The sequence below is a fragment of the Dermacentor silvarum genome, chromosome 11 (genome assembly GCF_013339745.2).
Source record: "Dermacentor silvarum isolate Dsil-2018 chromosome 11, BIME_Dsil_1.4, whole genome shotgun sequence".
In the NCBI taxonomy this organism is placed as follows: domain Eukaryota; kingdom Metazoa; phylum Arthropoda; class Arachnida; order Ixodida; family Ixodidae; genus Dermacentor; species Dermacentor silvarum.
The window spans coordinates 90,755,617-90,772,562 of NC_051164.1; the positions used below are offsets into that span (position 1 = coordinate 90,755,617).

The window sequence follows — 16,946 nt, forward strand, 5'->3', positions numbered from 1 at the left end:
TGATTGAACTTGTTCTCAAACTGATTCGTATTAAATGGTATTAAATGTTGCTTTTCAATATATGAAGCATTCAGTTTATGTTATTGCTCAAGAAGATATTTATTATTTGTAATTTACCAAATTTTGTTTCTACGCAACTGCAACTTTAGCACAAATAACCGTTAGCCAATCAGATATCACCTTTTCTTTCGTTTTTTTTTTTTTTTTCGACGCGCTCTTGACCAATAGCGTACTTCGTTTTGGCACGTGATACAAAACAGTCTAACTTTGCCAACATTCAAAAACCGGCGCTCGCAGAGGTGGCGGCTGCTTGCGCAAAACGCTATTGTAGGCAGTTATTGTAGGCTCGTGGTGGTCGGTTGAGGCAATTCGAATTGGTGCTCGCGGCAGGTCGCGGCAGATCGCGGTGCTCGTGGTCTGAGGTGTGCTACGGAGCCCGGGACGTTGAACGGTCAGACGGATTCCGCCGTTCTCTCACGATGGCCTCTGCTATCCCTACCAGGACGGGCCCAGCCGTTACCAAGGACCTACCAGAGATTGTCCTGGACAAAAAGTCTAAAAAGGAATACGTCCGGGGCAAGTTCCTCGGAAAGGTAGGTAATTTTCAATGTCGTGCTGTGCCTCTATGGGCTGCACTGCCTTAGCATCGCCATAATCGCCTGCCGCTTTGATGAGCATTCCGAGGTGACCACAAACGCTCTGTTTGCTCCGTTACGTACACTGCCTATTACTAAACGAGGTATAGTAATAGACTGTACCATGCCTTTAATTGCTTTTTTTTTTTTTCAACAGCTCTAGCTTCTTGGAGCAAAGAAACGTGAAGCTGGAAAAAAATTCCGGCATGCCATCGTGGCGTGCAGTTTCCTTGTTATCTGCACCTAACTATGCGCCCGGCGCGTTAACATTAGTCTGTGACGACTCCCCGGGCTCTTTTATCGCTGTTTGAATTCTCGGCGCAAATGTTGAGGCGGTCTTGGTTACCACGTAACCAATCATAGTATAGTCATGTGACCGCTCCTTCATTGGGTTCACCATTTTGGTCAGGCCTACTCTGTTTGTACCCGCTGCCCCCGTGCCCAACGTTTGCCAAGCTACTTCAACGACACCGTCTGCTTTTCATTCCGTTTTCACTGCTGTGTGGAATGGCTGTGATGCGGTGTAGTGCCGAAAAATTAAAATGTGCAAACCGTGAGCATGCCGTGACAAGATTGACATGGGACCATGTGCGTGGTTAGCGTGAGCCTGTAATATGTTTTATCGTTTAAATTTGCGCTAGTGGTGCTCGCCGGGCTTTCGCTTCATCAGTGTGGCAGCTTGCCATTGTTCCTATAACGTACGTCATGTTCCCGATGGACCACCAATTATCCGACGGATATCCGGATAAAGTCCGAACAAGCGACGTTGCATTTTGGATCGTTAAGAACAACCGATAAATTTCATTTCGTCGTTATCCTGCGGACGTCATTACTACGATATCGGACAGTGGACATTGCGAGGAGGTGTTCCGGTTTTTTTTTTTTCGGTCTCGCTGAAACAATTAAATGTAAAAATAAAAAATAAAAAATAGGCGGCCTATTGTGCAGCGGCCGTTGAATATTCACTTTGCAAGTTCCCAGACACAAACAGTCCCATTGACGTCCTACAGAGATCCACGCATCCCACATCAATATGTCTAGTACACCTCGCAGTGACATCCTTGTTGTCAAGACCCATAAAAGGTGTCATAAACCGACATGATTAGATAGTGGAATCTGCATGCAAAATATTTTCTGCGAACGTAGATTAAGAGATGGCCTGTAAGGCGGCTGTGTCTGCTTTCTAGACGGCGTTATCTCTAAATTTTAGGTTATGGTACTAAGAATGTCCCGAAATGTTGCCCCCAGATATATTTTGGCCTCCACATATGAATAGTTCAGCCTCCCAGAAGTTCTCTTTTCGTTTTCTAGAAAGAGAAATGTTTTCCGATATGTTCAAATTATAACACAGATATGACGTCTCCAGGTGTGCTTCGTGTATTTCAGGTTGGCTGTCCGTCTCCCTGCAGGGCATGTTGCCATAGCCTAGATTACATCTCTTCATATGAAGCAGTTGGCAGGGCAAAACGTTTCCCACAGCTATGTGCCATGTAGCAGAGCTTGTGTACAACATCTTGAATATTAGAGGCGAAAACAGCTCCAGCCACAGGTACAATAGTCTTCATCTTTTGGGACTGCTTTGGTCCCTTCTTCAGTGACTGACTGAAGTGGTCGACGGAACAGCATTCTTTGGCCGGAGCAGTTTACATCTCTGATATTTCCCAGCAAGCCAAATCTGTTGAAGATGCTTGCTTTAAACATTTTGAACGTACTGTTCACTTTTCAAAGAGCAGCCTGGTAATATGTTGCGGTTCTTTAAAATGCCTTAAAGCTTTTGTTCCCTGAAACCTTTTTTTAGATGTCACCGTGAGGACACCTGCATTTTTGACATAACTAGTCACGATTGACTCTTTTGCAGGGCGGGTTTGCAAAGTGCTACGAGCTAACAGACAAGGCAACGAACACGATCTACGCAGGCAAGGTGGTTTCCAAGGCACTTCTCGTGAAGTCGCACCAGAAAGAAAAGGTGATTCTCCAGGAGAATGTCTTAAAATTATGTCTTTCAGTCTTGAAATTGTGAATCTGATTTTGCTGCAGGGGCTGCATGAGGGCCAATTTTAATTTCTAGAATTTTGCACCAAAGCCCCAGCGCTGATGTCAGCGCCATAGCAACCATGAGAAGCCAGAAAAGGTGTAGGGGAAATTTTTTCATTGAAACAAAGAAATCTAAAAGAAATGGAAATCAAAGCGGGTGAAAAGATAACTAGCCGCAGCTGGAAGCAAAACCTGAATCCACTGTGTTTTGAGTGCAGTGCTTTACCATTTAAGCTACCTTGGCTAACTTTTTTTCTGCATTCATGTATCTGTACAAGATTAGCCACGAGAGTGTCAGCCAGCACTACTAAAAGCCCTAACTGCAAGGTCTTTCTGTCCACTCCTTTATTTCCCTCCTGTTTTTCTTTTTTTCAGCACTTAAATATAATTTCCACTGTGATTTCTCTGGATGCATCTTCTGTTTCTTCTGCAAACATTTTATGATCATAGCACACGTAACTAATCATTGCCATTATTTTAGTACACTTATATTTTAAGCAATTTATAGACTTATTTTAGGGCCCTTTACATGTTACATTCTTTGATCCCATTAATACTTCATTACACCATGTGTTTGGCACTCTTTGGCCAGAACTGGCCCTTGCATCAATAAAACCCATTAATCATCATTCTATTTCATATGGTTGCAGCTAACAAAGAATTAAGCTTCTTGGTACTCTTATTTGTCTTGTATTTTTGGGCCATTGTGTTACAGTGAAGTGCTCTAAGCTTGCACAGCATACATGCTGTTAAAAGTTGTTTACAGGTGATAGCCTGAACTTCAGGTATGTATACAATATATAACAGAGTTGAGGCTGTTCCAAACTGGGCTGCTTAGTGTACGTCAAGCAGTGGCGCATCGACGGGGGGGGATTTGGGGGTTGTAACCCCCCCCTGAGGCCGACTTAACCCCCCCCCCCCCCTTTTGTTTAACCCCTTTTCTTTCCTAGTGCATTTGAGTACTGCAACTAAGATGTAAGACGCGCAATCGTCTGCACACTCGCAAAAAGCGCATTTTTTTTACAATTTCCCGTGAAGAAATTGAAATTAGTGCTGTTTAGATGGTATTGGCAAACTGTCAACCCCCCCCCCCCTGGCAGAGATCCTGGGTGCGCTACTGACGTCAAGTGCATATGTATACCCCACAGAGGTGTGCTCATGGCAGTTTTTAAACCTTGCTATTTTCTCCTGCACCCTTCTTTTTGCATCTGTGTGATTTTTACATAGTGTAGTTATCTGGTATGACACCAGATTCCATGCTGTCGTTCCCAACTTTTATCTGTTGTTTGCAGATGGCCCAGGAAATCCAGATCCACAGGAGCCTGAATCACAAACACATTGTGGGCTTTCATAGCTACTTTGAAGATGAAAAGAATGTGTACATAATCTTGGAACTTTGCAACAGGCGGGTATGTATCCCTTCCCACAGCCGTATGTCGATATGCAGCACTGTAGCAAAGCTGTGCTTCTAAGCAGCTCCTTGTCATAGGAATTCCCAAGGAGCATTTATGACCTGCAGTGTTTTTGTTATCTGAGGTTAACAAACGTGGGCAAATCTCCTGCAAAGCAAGCTATGTTTGCCGTCTGTACAGAGCTTTGTAAAATCGTTAACACTTGAAGGATGGGACCTAGGAAATAGCCAAAGTAAATGCGCAACTTTAATTGAAGTGTGCAAAATCCACTGAGAATTTAATTCAATGAATGAGAATTCAATATTTAACCCTCTAACTCCCAAAATCCGGGAAAATAGGCCAAATTCGGGAAAATAGGTCAAAGTAGCCATGAATTTATCTGCAGTTCTGATTCTGATAATATATTATACTTGAATCTAAATACTTGCTTACTTGTTTGACTTCTACCACCCTCTAGTGTTCAAAATTCAACCCATAGCCGATTACAGACCGTAACTCGTCTTTGGCGGTGAGAGCAACGCATCGGGCTGAACAATTGTGACTCGTCATTGGCGATATTGGTACAACCTCAGTGATGAGTACAGCTCAGGTTTGTGGGTTAAAGGGTTGATTAAAAAAAACTATGGCAGGAAATTTTGTAGCAATTGGCAGGCAACACTACACAGAATATAAAAGGGAACTTCGGCCCAAGCCACCTATTACACCCTGTGGAACTTGTGCAGACAGGTCACATAAGATGTGAAATATAAGTGTACATTGCATTTCCTCTCCATTATCTGTGACAACGCTACAGCCGGGGATGTTAGATCGGTATTTCTCCTTTGACTGCTTTGAAGTTCATGTAATCATGTGCTAAACTTTCTATTCCTGCTTTAGTCCAGCACATGGTGCTTGCTGCCTGTCATTCAGTGTTGGTCAGTTTCTGATTTACAGGTGTGGAATATGTCTGATTAGAGTGTCTCTCTTCGCTAATGTTTTCATCAAAGCTTAATCATGAGCGGAATTATTGGCTGACAAATGCCAGCCTCAATTTACTCCAACCATCAAAACTCAGCAGGGCTGCTCTGCTGCACCCACTGAGCTGTGGTATCAACCTATTGCACCACTCGATCTTGCATTGTAGTGCTACTTCATCCATTATGTTGCAAAGATGCTACACTGCTTTGATTCACTAGCAGCGTTTCCACTGCATCCACTAAAGTTTGGGAGACTGAATGCCATTTGTCAACTGGTACAAATAATCGACTATACAATTTGTCAAGTCCTCGTGTGCAGCTCTGCCCTTGTGTTGTACAAACTTTGTAGCTTTTATTTTTTGGTCTTGCAAGCTCTGCAATAACCTTTGTAGTATACTAGGATTACTGAAGGGCAACCTTGCACTAGTGTATGCGTGTTGCCAGCATGGTTGTTACACACAATCTGTTAATCGTGTAGTGTAATACTAGTCACTGCCATATCCTTCTACCTAACAAATGCAAATAGGTTTGAGTTTGCATGTCTCAACGGATTCATTGTTGCTCGTTATTGTTTCTTTAAAAGGTGTTGACATGGCATGTTTGTCTTCTCTTTCTTGTTTTAAATGAGAGATCCATACTTTCTAAACCCTAATCGTCATACCCTACCTTATCAGCAAGTGCTCTGCTTCTTGGCATAACAATGTTTGCTGTTATGCTTACTAAGTGACCTTCTTTCAGATACTAGAAGCATGTGATGGCTTTTACAATGTTGGCTTCCCCAATACGTTGCTGTGAGCATGCATCTCTGTACCACAGGTGTAATTAAAGAACTTTTTTCTCCACTCCTAGTCCCTCATGGAAATGCACAGACGTCGCAAGACGCTGACGGAGGCGGAGGCACGCTACTTTCTTCACCAGATCCTCCTTGCCTGCCGCTACCTCGTGCAGCAGAAGGTCATCCACAGAGACCTCAAACTGGGTAACCTATTGCTCAATGACAGCATGGAGCTAAAGGTCGGCGACTTTGGTCTCGCCACCCGTGTGGACTTCGACGGCGAGAGGAAGAAGACCCTCTGCGGCACGCCAAACTACATCGCACCGGAAATACTGGCAAAGAAAGGGCACAGCTTTGAAGTTGACATCTGGTCTATTGGGTGCATCTTGTGAGTGTTCATTGCTTTTACTGTTATCAACTGGCGACATGCTTACTGCAGGCCTCTCCCAGCAATCTCCAATTACCCCTCTCTTTCACCAGTTTACTACTGTGCAGCTCAGTTCCGTGCAGTAAAGCGAAGGCTAGGAATCGTGTTGGGAGAGAAGGCGGCACCAATCAGTGCAATAAGCTTGGTCGTGCACAGTGTTTTGGTTAACAGTGTGCTTGCACTTTAGGCTTTTGACACTTTTTAGGCTTGCACTTTTGACATGGTTGAAAGCCATGCAATGACTCTCAAAAAGCTGCCAAATTGGCCCTTCAATTATGCACATCTCCCCTTTCCCAGCACCGCTGAGTGCTGAATGGACTTTGCTTTCAGCATATAATAGTCCTTGTGTTTGTGTGTGCGTCAGTGGTCTCTGGTACCACGAGACCACCACATCAGGTTTTGGGGATGTGTTCTGATCTGCGTCCAAAAGTGCATTACGCTTGACATGCAATTTGGATTGGTCGCATTCAAAAGCACTGTCAAGGAATCGGGGCTCTTTGGCATATTTACTATGTCACCGGCTATCCAATAATGAAAACAAAATGAGACCAATTTGTCAGCACTCTTTTAAAAGCTTCTAGATTTTCACTGCTCCTATTGTATGCAGGTTTACACTCATTGTGGGCCACCCTCCTTTCGAAACACCCACACTGAAGGAAACTTACGTGCGCATAAAGAAAAATGAATATCATGTGCCTTCATCGGTAAGCTCTCCTGCCCGGAACCTCATCCGCCGCATGCTTCAGCAGGAGCCGGAGAAGCGGCCCAATATTGAAGCAATTATGGTGGACGAGTTTATGACCTGTGGTGAGTTTCTCTGCATAACTCTGGTACATCGTGCAGTGAGCTGTAGTTTTGAGCATAGAAAATACTATTTAATTGCCTTGCTTTACCAAGAGAAGTGCGTGCAGTGGCAAACTGAAGGGACAATAATTGTAAAATGCAGTTTACTTTTCTGAAATAGGAAATACCTTATTTATGGGCATATAGCTTGGATTTACAGTGCAGCAATTGTTTTTGAAAAGCAATGCAGTGCCGTTGTCGATAAAAACGAAATCTCTAAAATGTCTGGTTTGATAGTGTGTTCAGTCTTCTCCAGCAATGCTGCCGCTTTGTGGAAACGTGGTGCTGCTTCACTTCTCAAAAATTGAGGCTCCATAACTTGCACAACCTGAAACTGTTTCATTGGTGGGATACTGATTCTTGCCATGGACTGGGAAACGTCACTCGCCAACACTCGGTACACGTGCAATGAGGCTGCTAACCATTTTTTTCCTGGGAATTAATTTATCTTGTCTTGGTTGCGCCAATGGCCCGTTAAGTCTGACGCCCTTAGCATGGCAGCGATTGCTCAAAAGGTATAGAAGCGTTCACTAAGCGTTCATCACTTGTTGCAGGACCCTTGCCATCGCGCCTCCCGACATCTTGCCTAACCACCGAACCTAGGTTCGACACTCTCAATGCCACCCTGAGTGTGACTGCCCGCAGACCTCTGCTGGAGCGTAACGAAGGCCGCGGTAAGTTGGTTTGTCTTCTCAATCGATCCATCGCGTCATGATTGCAATCCAGCAGAGGTGCAAGAGGTAGGGGAGGATTGGGACTAATATAAATCTATCTTGCATACCTGTGAAGTGTCAGCTACAGTTGATCCCGTATATATCAACCCTAAGGGGAACACAAAATAGGTCAATAGTATATTGATAATTCTAAATACAAAATGTGCCTCTCTGAAGCTTGTGTACAAACTTGGCACATCTCGAACAGTCTCCCGAGATTGCAAAAAAAAAGCTGTACGGACCGGACAGGTACTGTTAGTATCAAAGGTGGCTTTCAGTTTGCACAGCATCGGAGTCCTTTACCACTTACTACCAAGTCTTGCATGCTGTTGCCGCAATGCTGACTGACGTGCGGCAGTTTTCATAGATCTAGTAACTCGTAATGTAAAAACCTGTCCAAGGGTGGGTTCAGGCCCGAATTTGTTTTGATAGCTCACGCTACCCTAAGATGTCGATAAATAAAAATCCTAAAACACCAATTCGGTATCCGATGCCTGTAGCCACTCGGAAGAAATGTAGTGTCATCCTCTTGTGGAAAGTGTCTCCGACTGGGAGGCCTTTCACATTCAACACATTCATGCAAATGTCAGACATTCCAATCAAAAAACAGGGGCTATCGCTTCTCAAAAAATTGACATGCTGCTGAAGGAACCTTACGTGCACATAAAGAAAAAAATGAATATCATGTTCCTTCAACGGCAAGCTCTCCTGCCCGGAACCTCATCCGGCGTATCAGTCTGCTTTTGCTGATAACAAACGACCGCTTGCAGAGACATGTGCCTTCGTCAAGTTCATTCTCTGACATGTACTGCTCTTCAGATATGATGCCTTGTTTGACGGCATCTGCCAAAACAGCGCTGTTTTGTCGACTTGTACATTTCCGACATTGGGAGAAGTGATTGTACCCCCGTTAGGAACGACATTACATAGCTGACTGAAGATATAGTTGGCAACAGATGTTGCAGAGTGCTCTAAAAATATAAAATGTTGTTCTTCTAACATGCTTTGATTTTCTTGCAGACCTGGAGGCGAAGGTCACTCCAATCAGAAGCCACCCAGAGAAAGAGACCAAGCCAGTACAGTGCCTCAAGCCACAGCTACGTAAGTGATCTTTTTCGCTGCTAAAGCCTGAAGTTAGAAAGTTATGGGATTGTAAGGATTCGTGAAGAAATTGAGACGCTAACAGCACTGCAGCATCTGATGCAGGGTTTCAAACAGAGCCGTATTTAATGGGGTTCGTACGCCTACTAAACCTACCCCTCACTTACCCTTAAATTTGGAAAAAGATATTCAAGGGCCCTTAAAACTCCTTCAAAGTGAAAGTTCTCCTTGAATTCCTTTAGGAACGACCACAGAAAGTACGACTACACATAAAGCGCAAACTACCAAGAACTTTTTTTTTACAGAGCAGTTTTATATGCCCATAAAGCCACCATGCATTACCTCCTAAGAAAAACCCAGTTTCCTATTGTGAGCATTAACAGATGGGGTGCTTGTGCACTCTGGACCTAATTGCAAAAAATATTTTCGACCTCAGTGATTTTTCTTGTGAGCTTGTCATGCATGATGCATACAGTGGTGCATGAGCTGAACAATGGTTCACATCCACAGGATTTACAATGAATAGTGAGCCACCCATGACTTGCATTTTTGACATTGTTGTGGAAATCTGGTTCAACCAGGTTTTATAACACCTGTTTAGGGTGAAAAAATTTATTATCGTGTTTTACGCAAGGATCTTTGGCGTGTGCAACATGCGACTTCCTGTCTCGTACCCCTTCACCTTGCCCTCAAGACATTGGCTTTCCCACACAGATTAGTCGTCCAGCAGTTAAGTTTATCTTGTGGCTAAATTGCACCTTAACAAGAATGTACAAAGTAGCACAAAATTGGCCACATTTGCAAATTGGAATACAACAAAACTTCCAAGAATTGCTTCTGCTCCTGCACATCGGCATTGTTTACATTTACAACAGCCAGTGTACCTTAATATTGGTGCAGCAGAGTGTTCTTCAATAATGATTCTAAATGAGGATGGAAAACTGGGCGAGTTGGTTTTGATCCATGGCAAATAAGCAACAAAGCACTGTAAACGAAGGTGAAGGAAGGTGTGGACACAACACAAGTGCTTGTGTGCTTGTGTTGTGTCCACATCTTCCTTTTCAGTGCACTGTTGCTTATTTGCCATGAATATCGATTCTAGTGTAGAAAAAGGAAGGCTTGAAGGCAGGAGGTTATCTTGCCTTTAGGCTTTCCTATCCTTTCTAGTCCTGTGTTCTTGCCGCTACAATCGTGAACGACATGCACCAACTAGCCAAACAGCAAGTACTACTACAGAATGTTCTGCTGATGAGGCCTAACATTTTGTGCAGCGGCTCCACCAGTAGGTGCTCAAAAGGCAGCAGCAGACAGCCCGGCACGCAAGGGTGCTCCGCAAGAGGCACATCTCACCGAACTCCAGCGCCTTCTACGTCGTCTGTGCAATGCTCGGCCACCCGAGCAGCGCTTCGAGCGCCCCGATGAGGCGGAGGACCCAGCCTCGGTGCCAGTGTTCTGGGTGAGCAAGTGGGTGGATTACACCGACAAGTATGGACTAGGCTATCAGCTCTGTGACAACAGCATCGGCGTGGTCTTCAACGACAACACCCGTGTCATCTTGCTGAACAACAACCTGTGAGTTCCTCCTACCTTCGTGCAAAATGAGGCTCAAAGGAAATTGGCATTGGGGAAACTTGACTCCTTGCAGTGTGTACTGGTTCTCGCCTGTCCTAGCACTGCCCCCCCCCCCCCCCCCCGCCCCGTCTTTCAGGCTATATAGAACCGTCAAGGCTTCCCAGGCTGGCTGATACAATACCGTTAATTCAACTGTAGTCGTGTTTCTTGAATTTCTTCCCACTTGCAGATCTCGGTTGACAACCATGCATTTCTATGGCATGTGCATGACGTCAATGACTGTCTTGCTGGCACTAGGTGAGGGTGAATGTGTTGAAGATATGAAAATAGATATGAAAGGTCTGCCAATTACCTTTTGCAAAATTGGTAAATGGCAGAGTCATATGAAGAATTCTCGCATATACTTGATTCTAACGTGTGCCTTAGTAGACACAAAACGCAAGAAGTTGCGTATAGTGGAGCATTTCATACACTGTGCATATTATTACTGTATTAATGATACAACCATGTTTCTGCTTAAAATATGTTATGTAGAAGCCCTAGCGACTGATGTTCCCACTTTTATTATGTTGTGAGGCTGACTGCTTACCACGCGTTCCCTATTACCATTATGTTGCTTAGCACAAAGTCGCGGCCCAATTCCTGTCTGCAGCAACAACATTCTGATAAGTCCGGACATGATTTGCATCGCACCCAGGACATTTGAGTACTAGCCCGATCATGTAGGCACTCCTCATAATTCTGTAACTAGTGGGCGATTTGAATTGCACTAAAAGTATTCGGACCCTTTAGACGTGATTTTCTCCTAATCTAAGTCTTTTTCTTGGAACAAAACAAGTGCTGCGAGGTTTCTAGAATGGTATTAGTCCACAGTGACTTAATGGTTATCTCCCATTAACGAACCACAGGTGCTCAAAATTTATCTGAGGCACTATGGTATGCCTCGTAATCATAACATTGTTTCAGCATGTAAAACCCCAGGATTTGAAATTACTATTAGAAGTGACAGGCTCTCATCAGTGGCCATGAAGTTCTTGTAATCTAATACAACCCACATGGCATTGCGGCTGTACAAGCTGCATTAAGTTTGTGCGCGCTCTGCAACTTCACGAGGCTGTAGTATATTCTAGAAACTATGGTCGGGCTGCCGAGTGAGAACAAATGACCATTGCTGTCTAGCTGTAAAAAAACTGGCACTGAACAGCCGATACAGCAAGCTGCAAGTAAGTGTGGCTGAATCCATGTACTGTAGGATCTGGTAGAGGTATTGCATGCCTTAGTTTATTTAATGCATCAAGGTATTAGGCACCATTAGTAAAGCTTCTTCTGCCTCCCGTTTCAACAGGAGCGTGACGTATGTCGACGAGAACAGCATTGAACACTACCACACTGTGGAGGAGTACCCGCCGTCACTGGAAAAAAAGATGACCCTCTTGAAGTACTTCTGTACCTACATGAAGCAGTACCTGCTCATGACGGGCGAGGATGTGAGCCCCCGGGAATGTGACAACCTTGTCAGGCTACCATGCCTTGGAACGTGGCTTCGCACTCGTTCAGCCATATCGTTCTACCTCACCAACGGGACGGTTCAGGTGAGTCCTAATCAAAAACTACAGTTGGCAAATGAGTTCTGCTGAAATCTGCAACATGAACGAAAGTTCATGAAAGGGGAAAAATTATTTTCCTCCAGACTGTAGCACGAAGCTTCAAAATTTTATTTGTAGTTTGTGCTAGAGTTGGTGAATAAAACTGTTTCCCTCTTGCGGAAACGGTAGTCACGAGCCGTCCTTTATTTATTATGCACTGCTGTAGCCCTAGTGTTACATAATTTGGTTTGTCTGTATTGCAAAATGCAGCCGATGGTTCACCTTGTACAGGACGACCCTTTAATCTTTTCAGCCTGTTGAGAATAAAAGCTGTTAGAATGCCTTTATATCTTTTTCTCTCTCTTTTTTTTTTTTTCATCTCTCCTTTTAGGCTTTCAACTCGTTGGATATTAAATGACTCTCAATATCCTGTAGTGGTGTAGTGGCTTTGGTGTTGCACTGTTATGCACGAGGTCACGGAATCAAATCGCAGCCACTGCAGCTGCATCTTGTTTCGGGGCAAAATGTAAAAACACCTGTGTACCCTGCATTGGGCACGGCATGCTTCATCAGATCATGGTTTTGGCACGTAAAACAGCAGAATTAAATTCTTCTTCTTTCTGGGGTTTTACGTCCCAAAACCAGTTCTGATTATGAGGCACGCCGTAGTGGAGGGCTTCGGATTAATTTTGACCAGCTGGGGTTCTTTAACGTGCACTACAACGCAAGCACACAGGCGTTTTTGCATTTCGCCTCCATCGAAATGCGGCCGCCGTGGCTGGGATTCGAACCCGCGACCTCAGCAGCACAACGCCTTTGCTAACGAGCCACTGCGGCGGGTGGCAAAATTAAATTAAAGCATACTGCATAGCTCGCGCACTGGCAATCATCTCGGCGCAATGCAACAGTTTTATACTTTGCAATGTCAGCTAAAATTAAACGTGAAAGTCCATGCGATCTCCCTCTCGAGGGAGCCCCTCTTCCTGACGTGACATACAGTGACGTAAGTGCATCTACGTCGAGAGCACTGCCTGAAACATCGCGGGTTGGGGCATATGTGCCGCGCAGAAAATGGGGAAAGAATAAAATTGGTAGTTTGCTCAAGTGCGATGCATTTATAGTGACAGCAATGTTTAGTGGAGCTCATTGGCTGGTGTCTGCAATATGTAGCACCTAAGGCAACTGTTGCTGTGCAGCAGTAATGGCACCCTGGCCCAGCAACTAGGCATCTGGCATCTGGCAGAAAATAATCGGTTTACTGTCCGTTCAGACCACTGTGTGCAGCTCTGTATGGTATGCACATGTCTGCAAAGCAAGAACATTCGCACTGTAGCGCACAACAGACGCGCCAGCAGTGACAGGCCGAACGCTCTTGTTTTTAAAACGCATATTTGAAGACCTACTCTACCAAGAGCAGGCTGTGCATGCATTCCACAACTGACAGCATGGTAGGCTTGTCTAAGCAAAGGGAGAGCATGGTAACATGACACTCCTACCTCCTCTATAATGAACCAATTTGTAGAATGGCAAGCAATCTCTAGGCGACATCTTTGAACTTCCAGTGTGTCTCCTAACGCGGAACGGAGACATTCGGAGTTGCAAACTCCGCATATTGGCTATGCCATGGACACAGTCTATCGGGAAACAACCCTAGATATTCTTTTGAGTGTCGCTAAATGATTGCAGTCTGGTGTGTCCGCCGCCACTGACAGGCTTGTTTAAATTGCCGTCCCACCATTTCGTTTTGCTAGTTAATTCACACTGCAGCCATCATGGCTCCATTTTAGAGCTGTAGGCTGTAGTAATGCCCGATTCGGCCATTTGACTTTAGCACGATGAGTATCTTGTCAGAAGGCCACACGAAGCATTTGAAGCAGCTGTTAAATTTTTTGCCTCTAAGCAGCTGCTGAATTACACTAAGATTTCACTATTTCTGAATGTATGTGTAGGAACAAGGTTTGTTTCCCCCTCCTTGGACGATGGCCTTTGTTATCTTAGAATGCAGCCACAGGCAGCGGTTGCAGGAATCGAGTGAACGGAGTCATCACGTTGCAATTACAGTGGAATCTCATTGATGCAATCTTCACGGGAACCGGAAAATAAAGCTTATCATCCAAAATTGTATCCACGTATTATCCAGCCAAATGCGAGAGGTACTGGGATCGTTACCCATCACCGCCACCAGAATGTTACGTGTGGAAGGACACAGACGAAAGAGGCTATTTACAGGCTATTTACAGGCTATTTACACAGAAGCCAGACAGCCAGGCCCACAATCGCTCGCACCAAGAGCACAGACACACTTCGTCGTCTTTCGCGCGGCGGCTCGTCTCTTCAACATCTTTCGATGTTATCGTAATAGTATCATCTGGAAAATAAAAATAAACGTATTATGTCAAAACGAGGTCCAATGTAGCGGCATAGCAGATGACTCGGCTAGCCGAGCAAGTGCCAAACTGTCTCAATGTCCTACATGACAACCTTCTGTGTCATGACGTTGCGATAGTCACCTCCTGGGAAACTAAACCGAAACTAGCTGTACAAAAGCTGTGGTTTAATGCATACTTGCTTTTCCGGAACTCCGTTTGAGCATGCTTTTTGTCCATAGCTTCAAAATGCTCTTGCAACCAACACTTCCTCGCTCCTTTCCAGATCAACTTTTTCCAGGACCACACCAAGCTGATCCTGTGCCCGCTCATGTCAGCAGTGTCTTACATTGACAATAACAGGGTTTTCCACACTTACCGGCTTGAGACACTCCATAAAGGATGCCCACCAGATCTGTTCTCCCGTCTCAAGTACGCACGGACCATCCTAGACAGACTGGCCGGTACACCTACACCATCCTAGTCCGACCACCCAGCTGCTGCCCCTTTGGCATGTGTTCCCGCCAAGTGCGACTTCTTCAAAGCTTCAGGGGTGTGCTTTTTTTTTTTTTTTTTTTTGTCAATGAAGAAAAAAATACATGACTCGGGTTGCCAACAAAACTTGTACATAGTGTTTCTTTTTTACTGCACATGTCCATGTTCTTAGTTTTTATTATTTAGCATATGTCACTCTTTTACCATTGCCTGTTTCCCATGTGTTCCATCATTGCAGATGACAATATGCTGGAAATTTTCAGCTGCACATCGAGTGCACTCCTCTCCCCCATTCCCTTTTCTTTTTTCACAATGCTTTCTTTGTGCAAGGCTTGATGTGGTGTGCTATTGCAATAGCCATCAGGCATATCTGGCTTTTTTTTTTATGCCAGTAATTGCAGTTTTATATTAGTGGTCTATGCTGACTGATCCAGATTGGACCTTTCTTTGTCCTCGTATTGTTACTGTAGTGTTTTCAGTGTTGCTAACGTTTCCTATAGCTGTCTGCATACATATTTGCTAGAGACCATGATCTCGTATTGTTGCCTTGAAAAGCTTATGCAGCAGAGATTTAGCAATGATTTATTTATTGTATGTGCATTGCGCTTGGTCGCTGAAACAATGCTGGGGTTTTTTTATCAAGAGGTTAGTCTCCAGTGGTGAATTATTGGGGCAATGTAACAGTGTGTTCCATCTATTTCATGCTGTGTATCTTCCATGTTGCATTGTGCTATATGTTCAAACATGACTGGCCATATGGAGACTTATATACATTTTGCCGCTGACAATGTGGTCTTTCTGCAGAAATTTTATTTTTGCAGTCCACAAATTGCTCCAGATGCAGTGGTGCATGTAGGCTTCAATTGCCTTGCTGAATGCAGGATGAAAAATTTTGAGCTGTAATAAAAGTGATCACCGTTGCATTTTCAGCCAGTACTCTGATTTCACTTGTGTACTGCTCTCTACTTCTGCAATCTCTGCACATCTGCCCCAAGTCAATGTTGTGATTGAAGGCTTAGCATGAGTTCTTAGAGTAAGGGATCTTTATTGGCACTGGACAACTCTGCCTTTTTGCAGGCCTAGCATGCTACTGAAGTGTAGTCTGAAGAATGAAAGTAACTAAATGAGTCCATGCACAACATACTTTTACGGTATGCTATGTCTGCATTGGTTCATGAAGCCTCTACGTGTCATGTGTGCCTTGTGTGGTGCCATCGGTGCACATGACTCGTGCCAGAACGCTGACCTGCGCATGATTAACGACTTTTTTTTCTCTACTAAATACTACCAAAGTAAGGCGTGTGGATATTACAGTTGCAACGATCTCGGTGAAAACACTTTGTCCAAGGGGCATCTGAATCTTGTTCCAATGTCAGTGCACCGTTTTAGAGGCAAGACATCTGCTGGGCGTCCAGTTTTGGATACCCTACCACGGATGTCAAATTGGGGCTTTGTCAGAGTTTCCTTGTAACAGAATTATGTATTTTCGCATGCATTTCGAAGGCAATGCAGTAGCGTCGCTAGATATGGCACCGAGTGTACTTAAAGAGGTGCACTGCAGTACACGCGTCATACTTGACTCGTTTCGATGATGGCAATTTACTCTCATTTAAGCCACTTGTACATCGCGGAAGGCCTAGAAAAGCATTATGTGCACACAATGTTTGTGCTTGAAATGTCTACGCTCTGTCGCACAGTGTGTGCTGCGACTGCAAAAGACATTATAGCAAACATTGTGCAAGAGGCCCTAGCTGACTAAGAAAGGACATGAAATAGTCTTTCAGTGGCTACCAAGTCACTGTGGAATCATTGTCAATGAACGTGCCGATCAAGCAGCTTGTGAAGAAGACAACCGCCTATCAGTCCCCGCTGTCTAGGCCAGATGCTGCAAGTATGCTCCGCCTACTTGCATGCCAATGCACTTCATCAAAGTGGAATAAACCACATTTTATCCACGCCCGATTATACACCTTGGATCCAAACTTAAGCTTTCGACTTCCCTTCTGTGTAGGTTATGGTTGGGCGTCGCGT

At 44.5% G+C, this 16,946-nt stretch overlaps 1 protein-coding gene across 2 annotated transcripts; it reads left to right on the plus strand.

Moving 5' to 3' along the window:
• Window positions 1–269: 269 nt before the first annotated feature.
• On the plus strand, window positions 270–15,851 carry LOC119433927 (serine/threonine-protein kinase PLK1). 2 transcript variants are annotated; one of them, XM_037701212.2, is made up of 10 exons: window positions 270–593; window positions 2,494–2,601; window positions 3,962–4,078; window positions 5,887–6,200; window positions 6,847–7,046; window positions 7,637–7,756; window positions 8,816–8,896; window positions 10,168–10,468; window positions 11,814–12,060; window positions 14,707–15,851. In XM_037701212.2, exons 1-10 carry the CDS (start codon window positions 480–482, stop codon window positions 14,902–14,904), a joined length of 1,800 nt encoding a protein of 599 aa, XP_037557140.1. In that variant the 5' UTR covers window positions 270–479; the 3' UTR covers window positions 14,905–15,851. The 2 variants fall into 2 exon arrangements, with proteins under 2 accessions (XP_037557140.1, XP_037557142.1); XM_037701214.2 differs by lacking the exon at window positions 270–593 and adding an exon at window positions 1,033–1,230.
• The last annotated feature ends 1,095 nt before the right edge of the window (window positions 15,852–16,946 follow it).

What these genes read in the sequence shown, in the direction of transcription:
- LOC119433927 (XM_037701212.2), top strand. Translation starts at nt 480, where the DNA reads ATGGCCTCTGCTATCCCTACCAGGACGGGCCCAGCCGTTACCAAGGAC. An exon ending in AGTCGCACCAGAAAGAAAAG is followed by an intron (nt 2,602 to 3,961) that starts GTGATTCTCCAG and finishes TGTTGTTTGCAG; the next exon opens with ATGGCCCAGGAAATCCAGAT. An exon ending in TGGTCTATTGGGTGCATCTT is followed by an intron (nt 6,201 to 6,846) that starts GTGAGTGTTCAT and finishes TATTGTATGCAG; the next exon opens with GTTTACACTCATTGTGGGCC.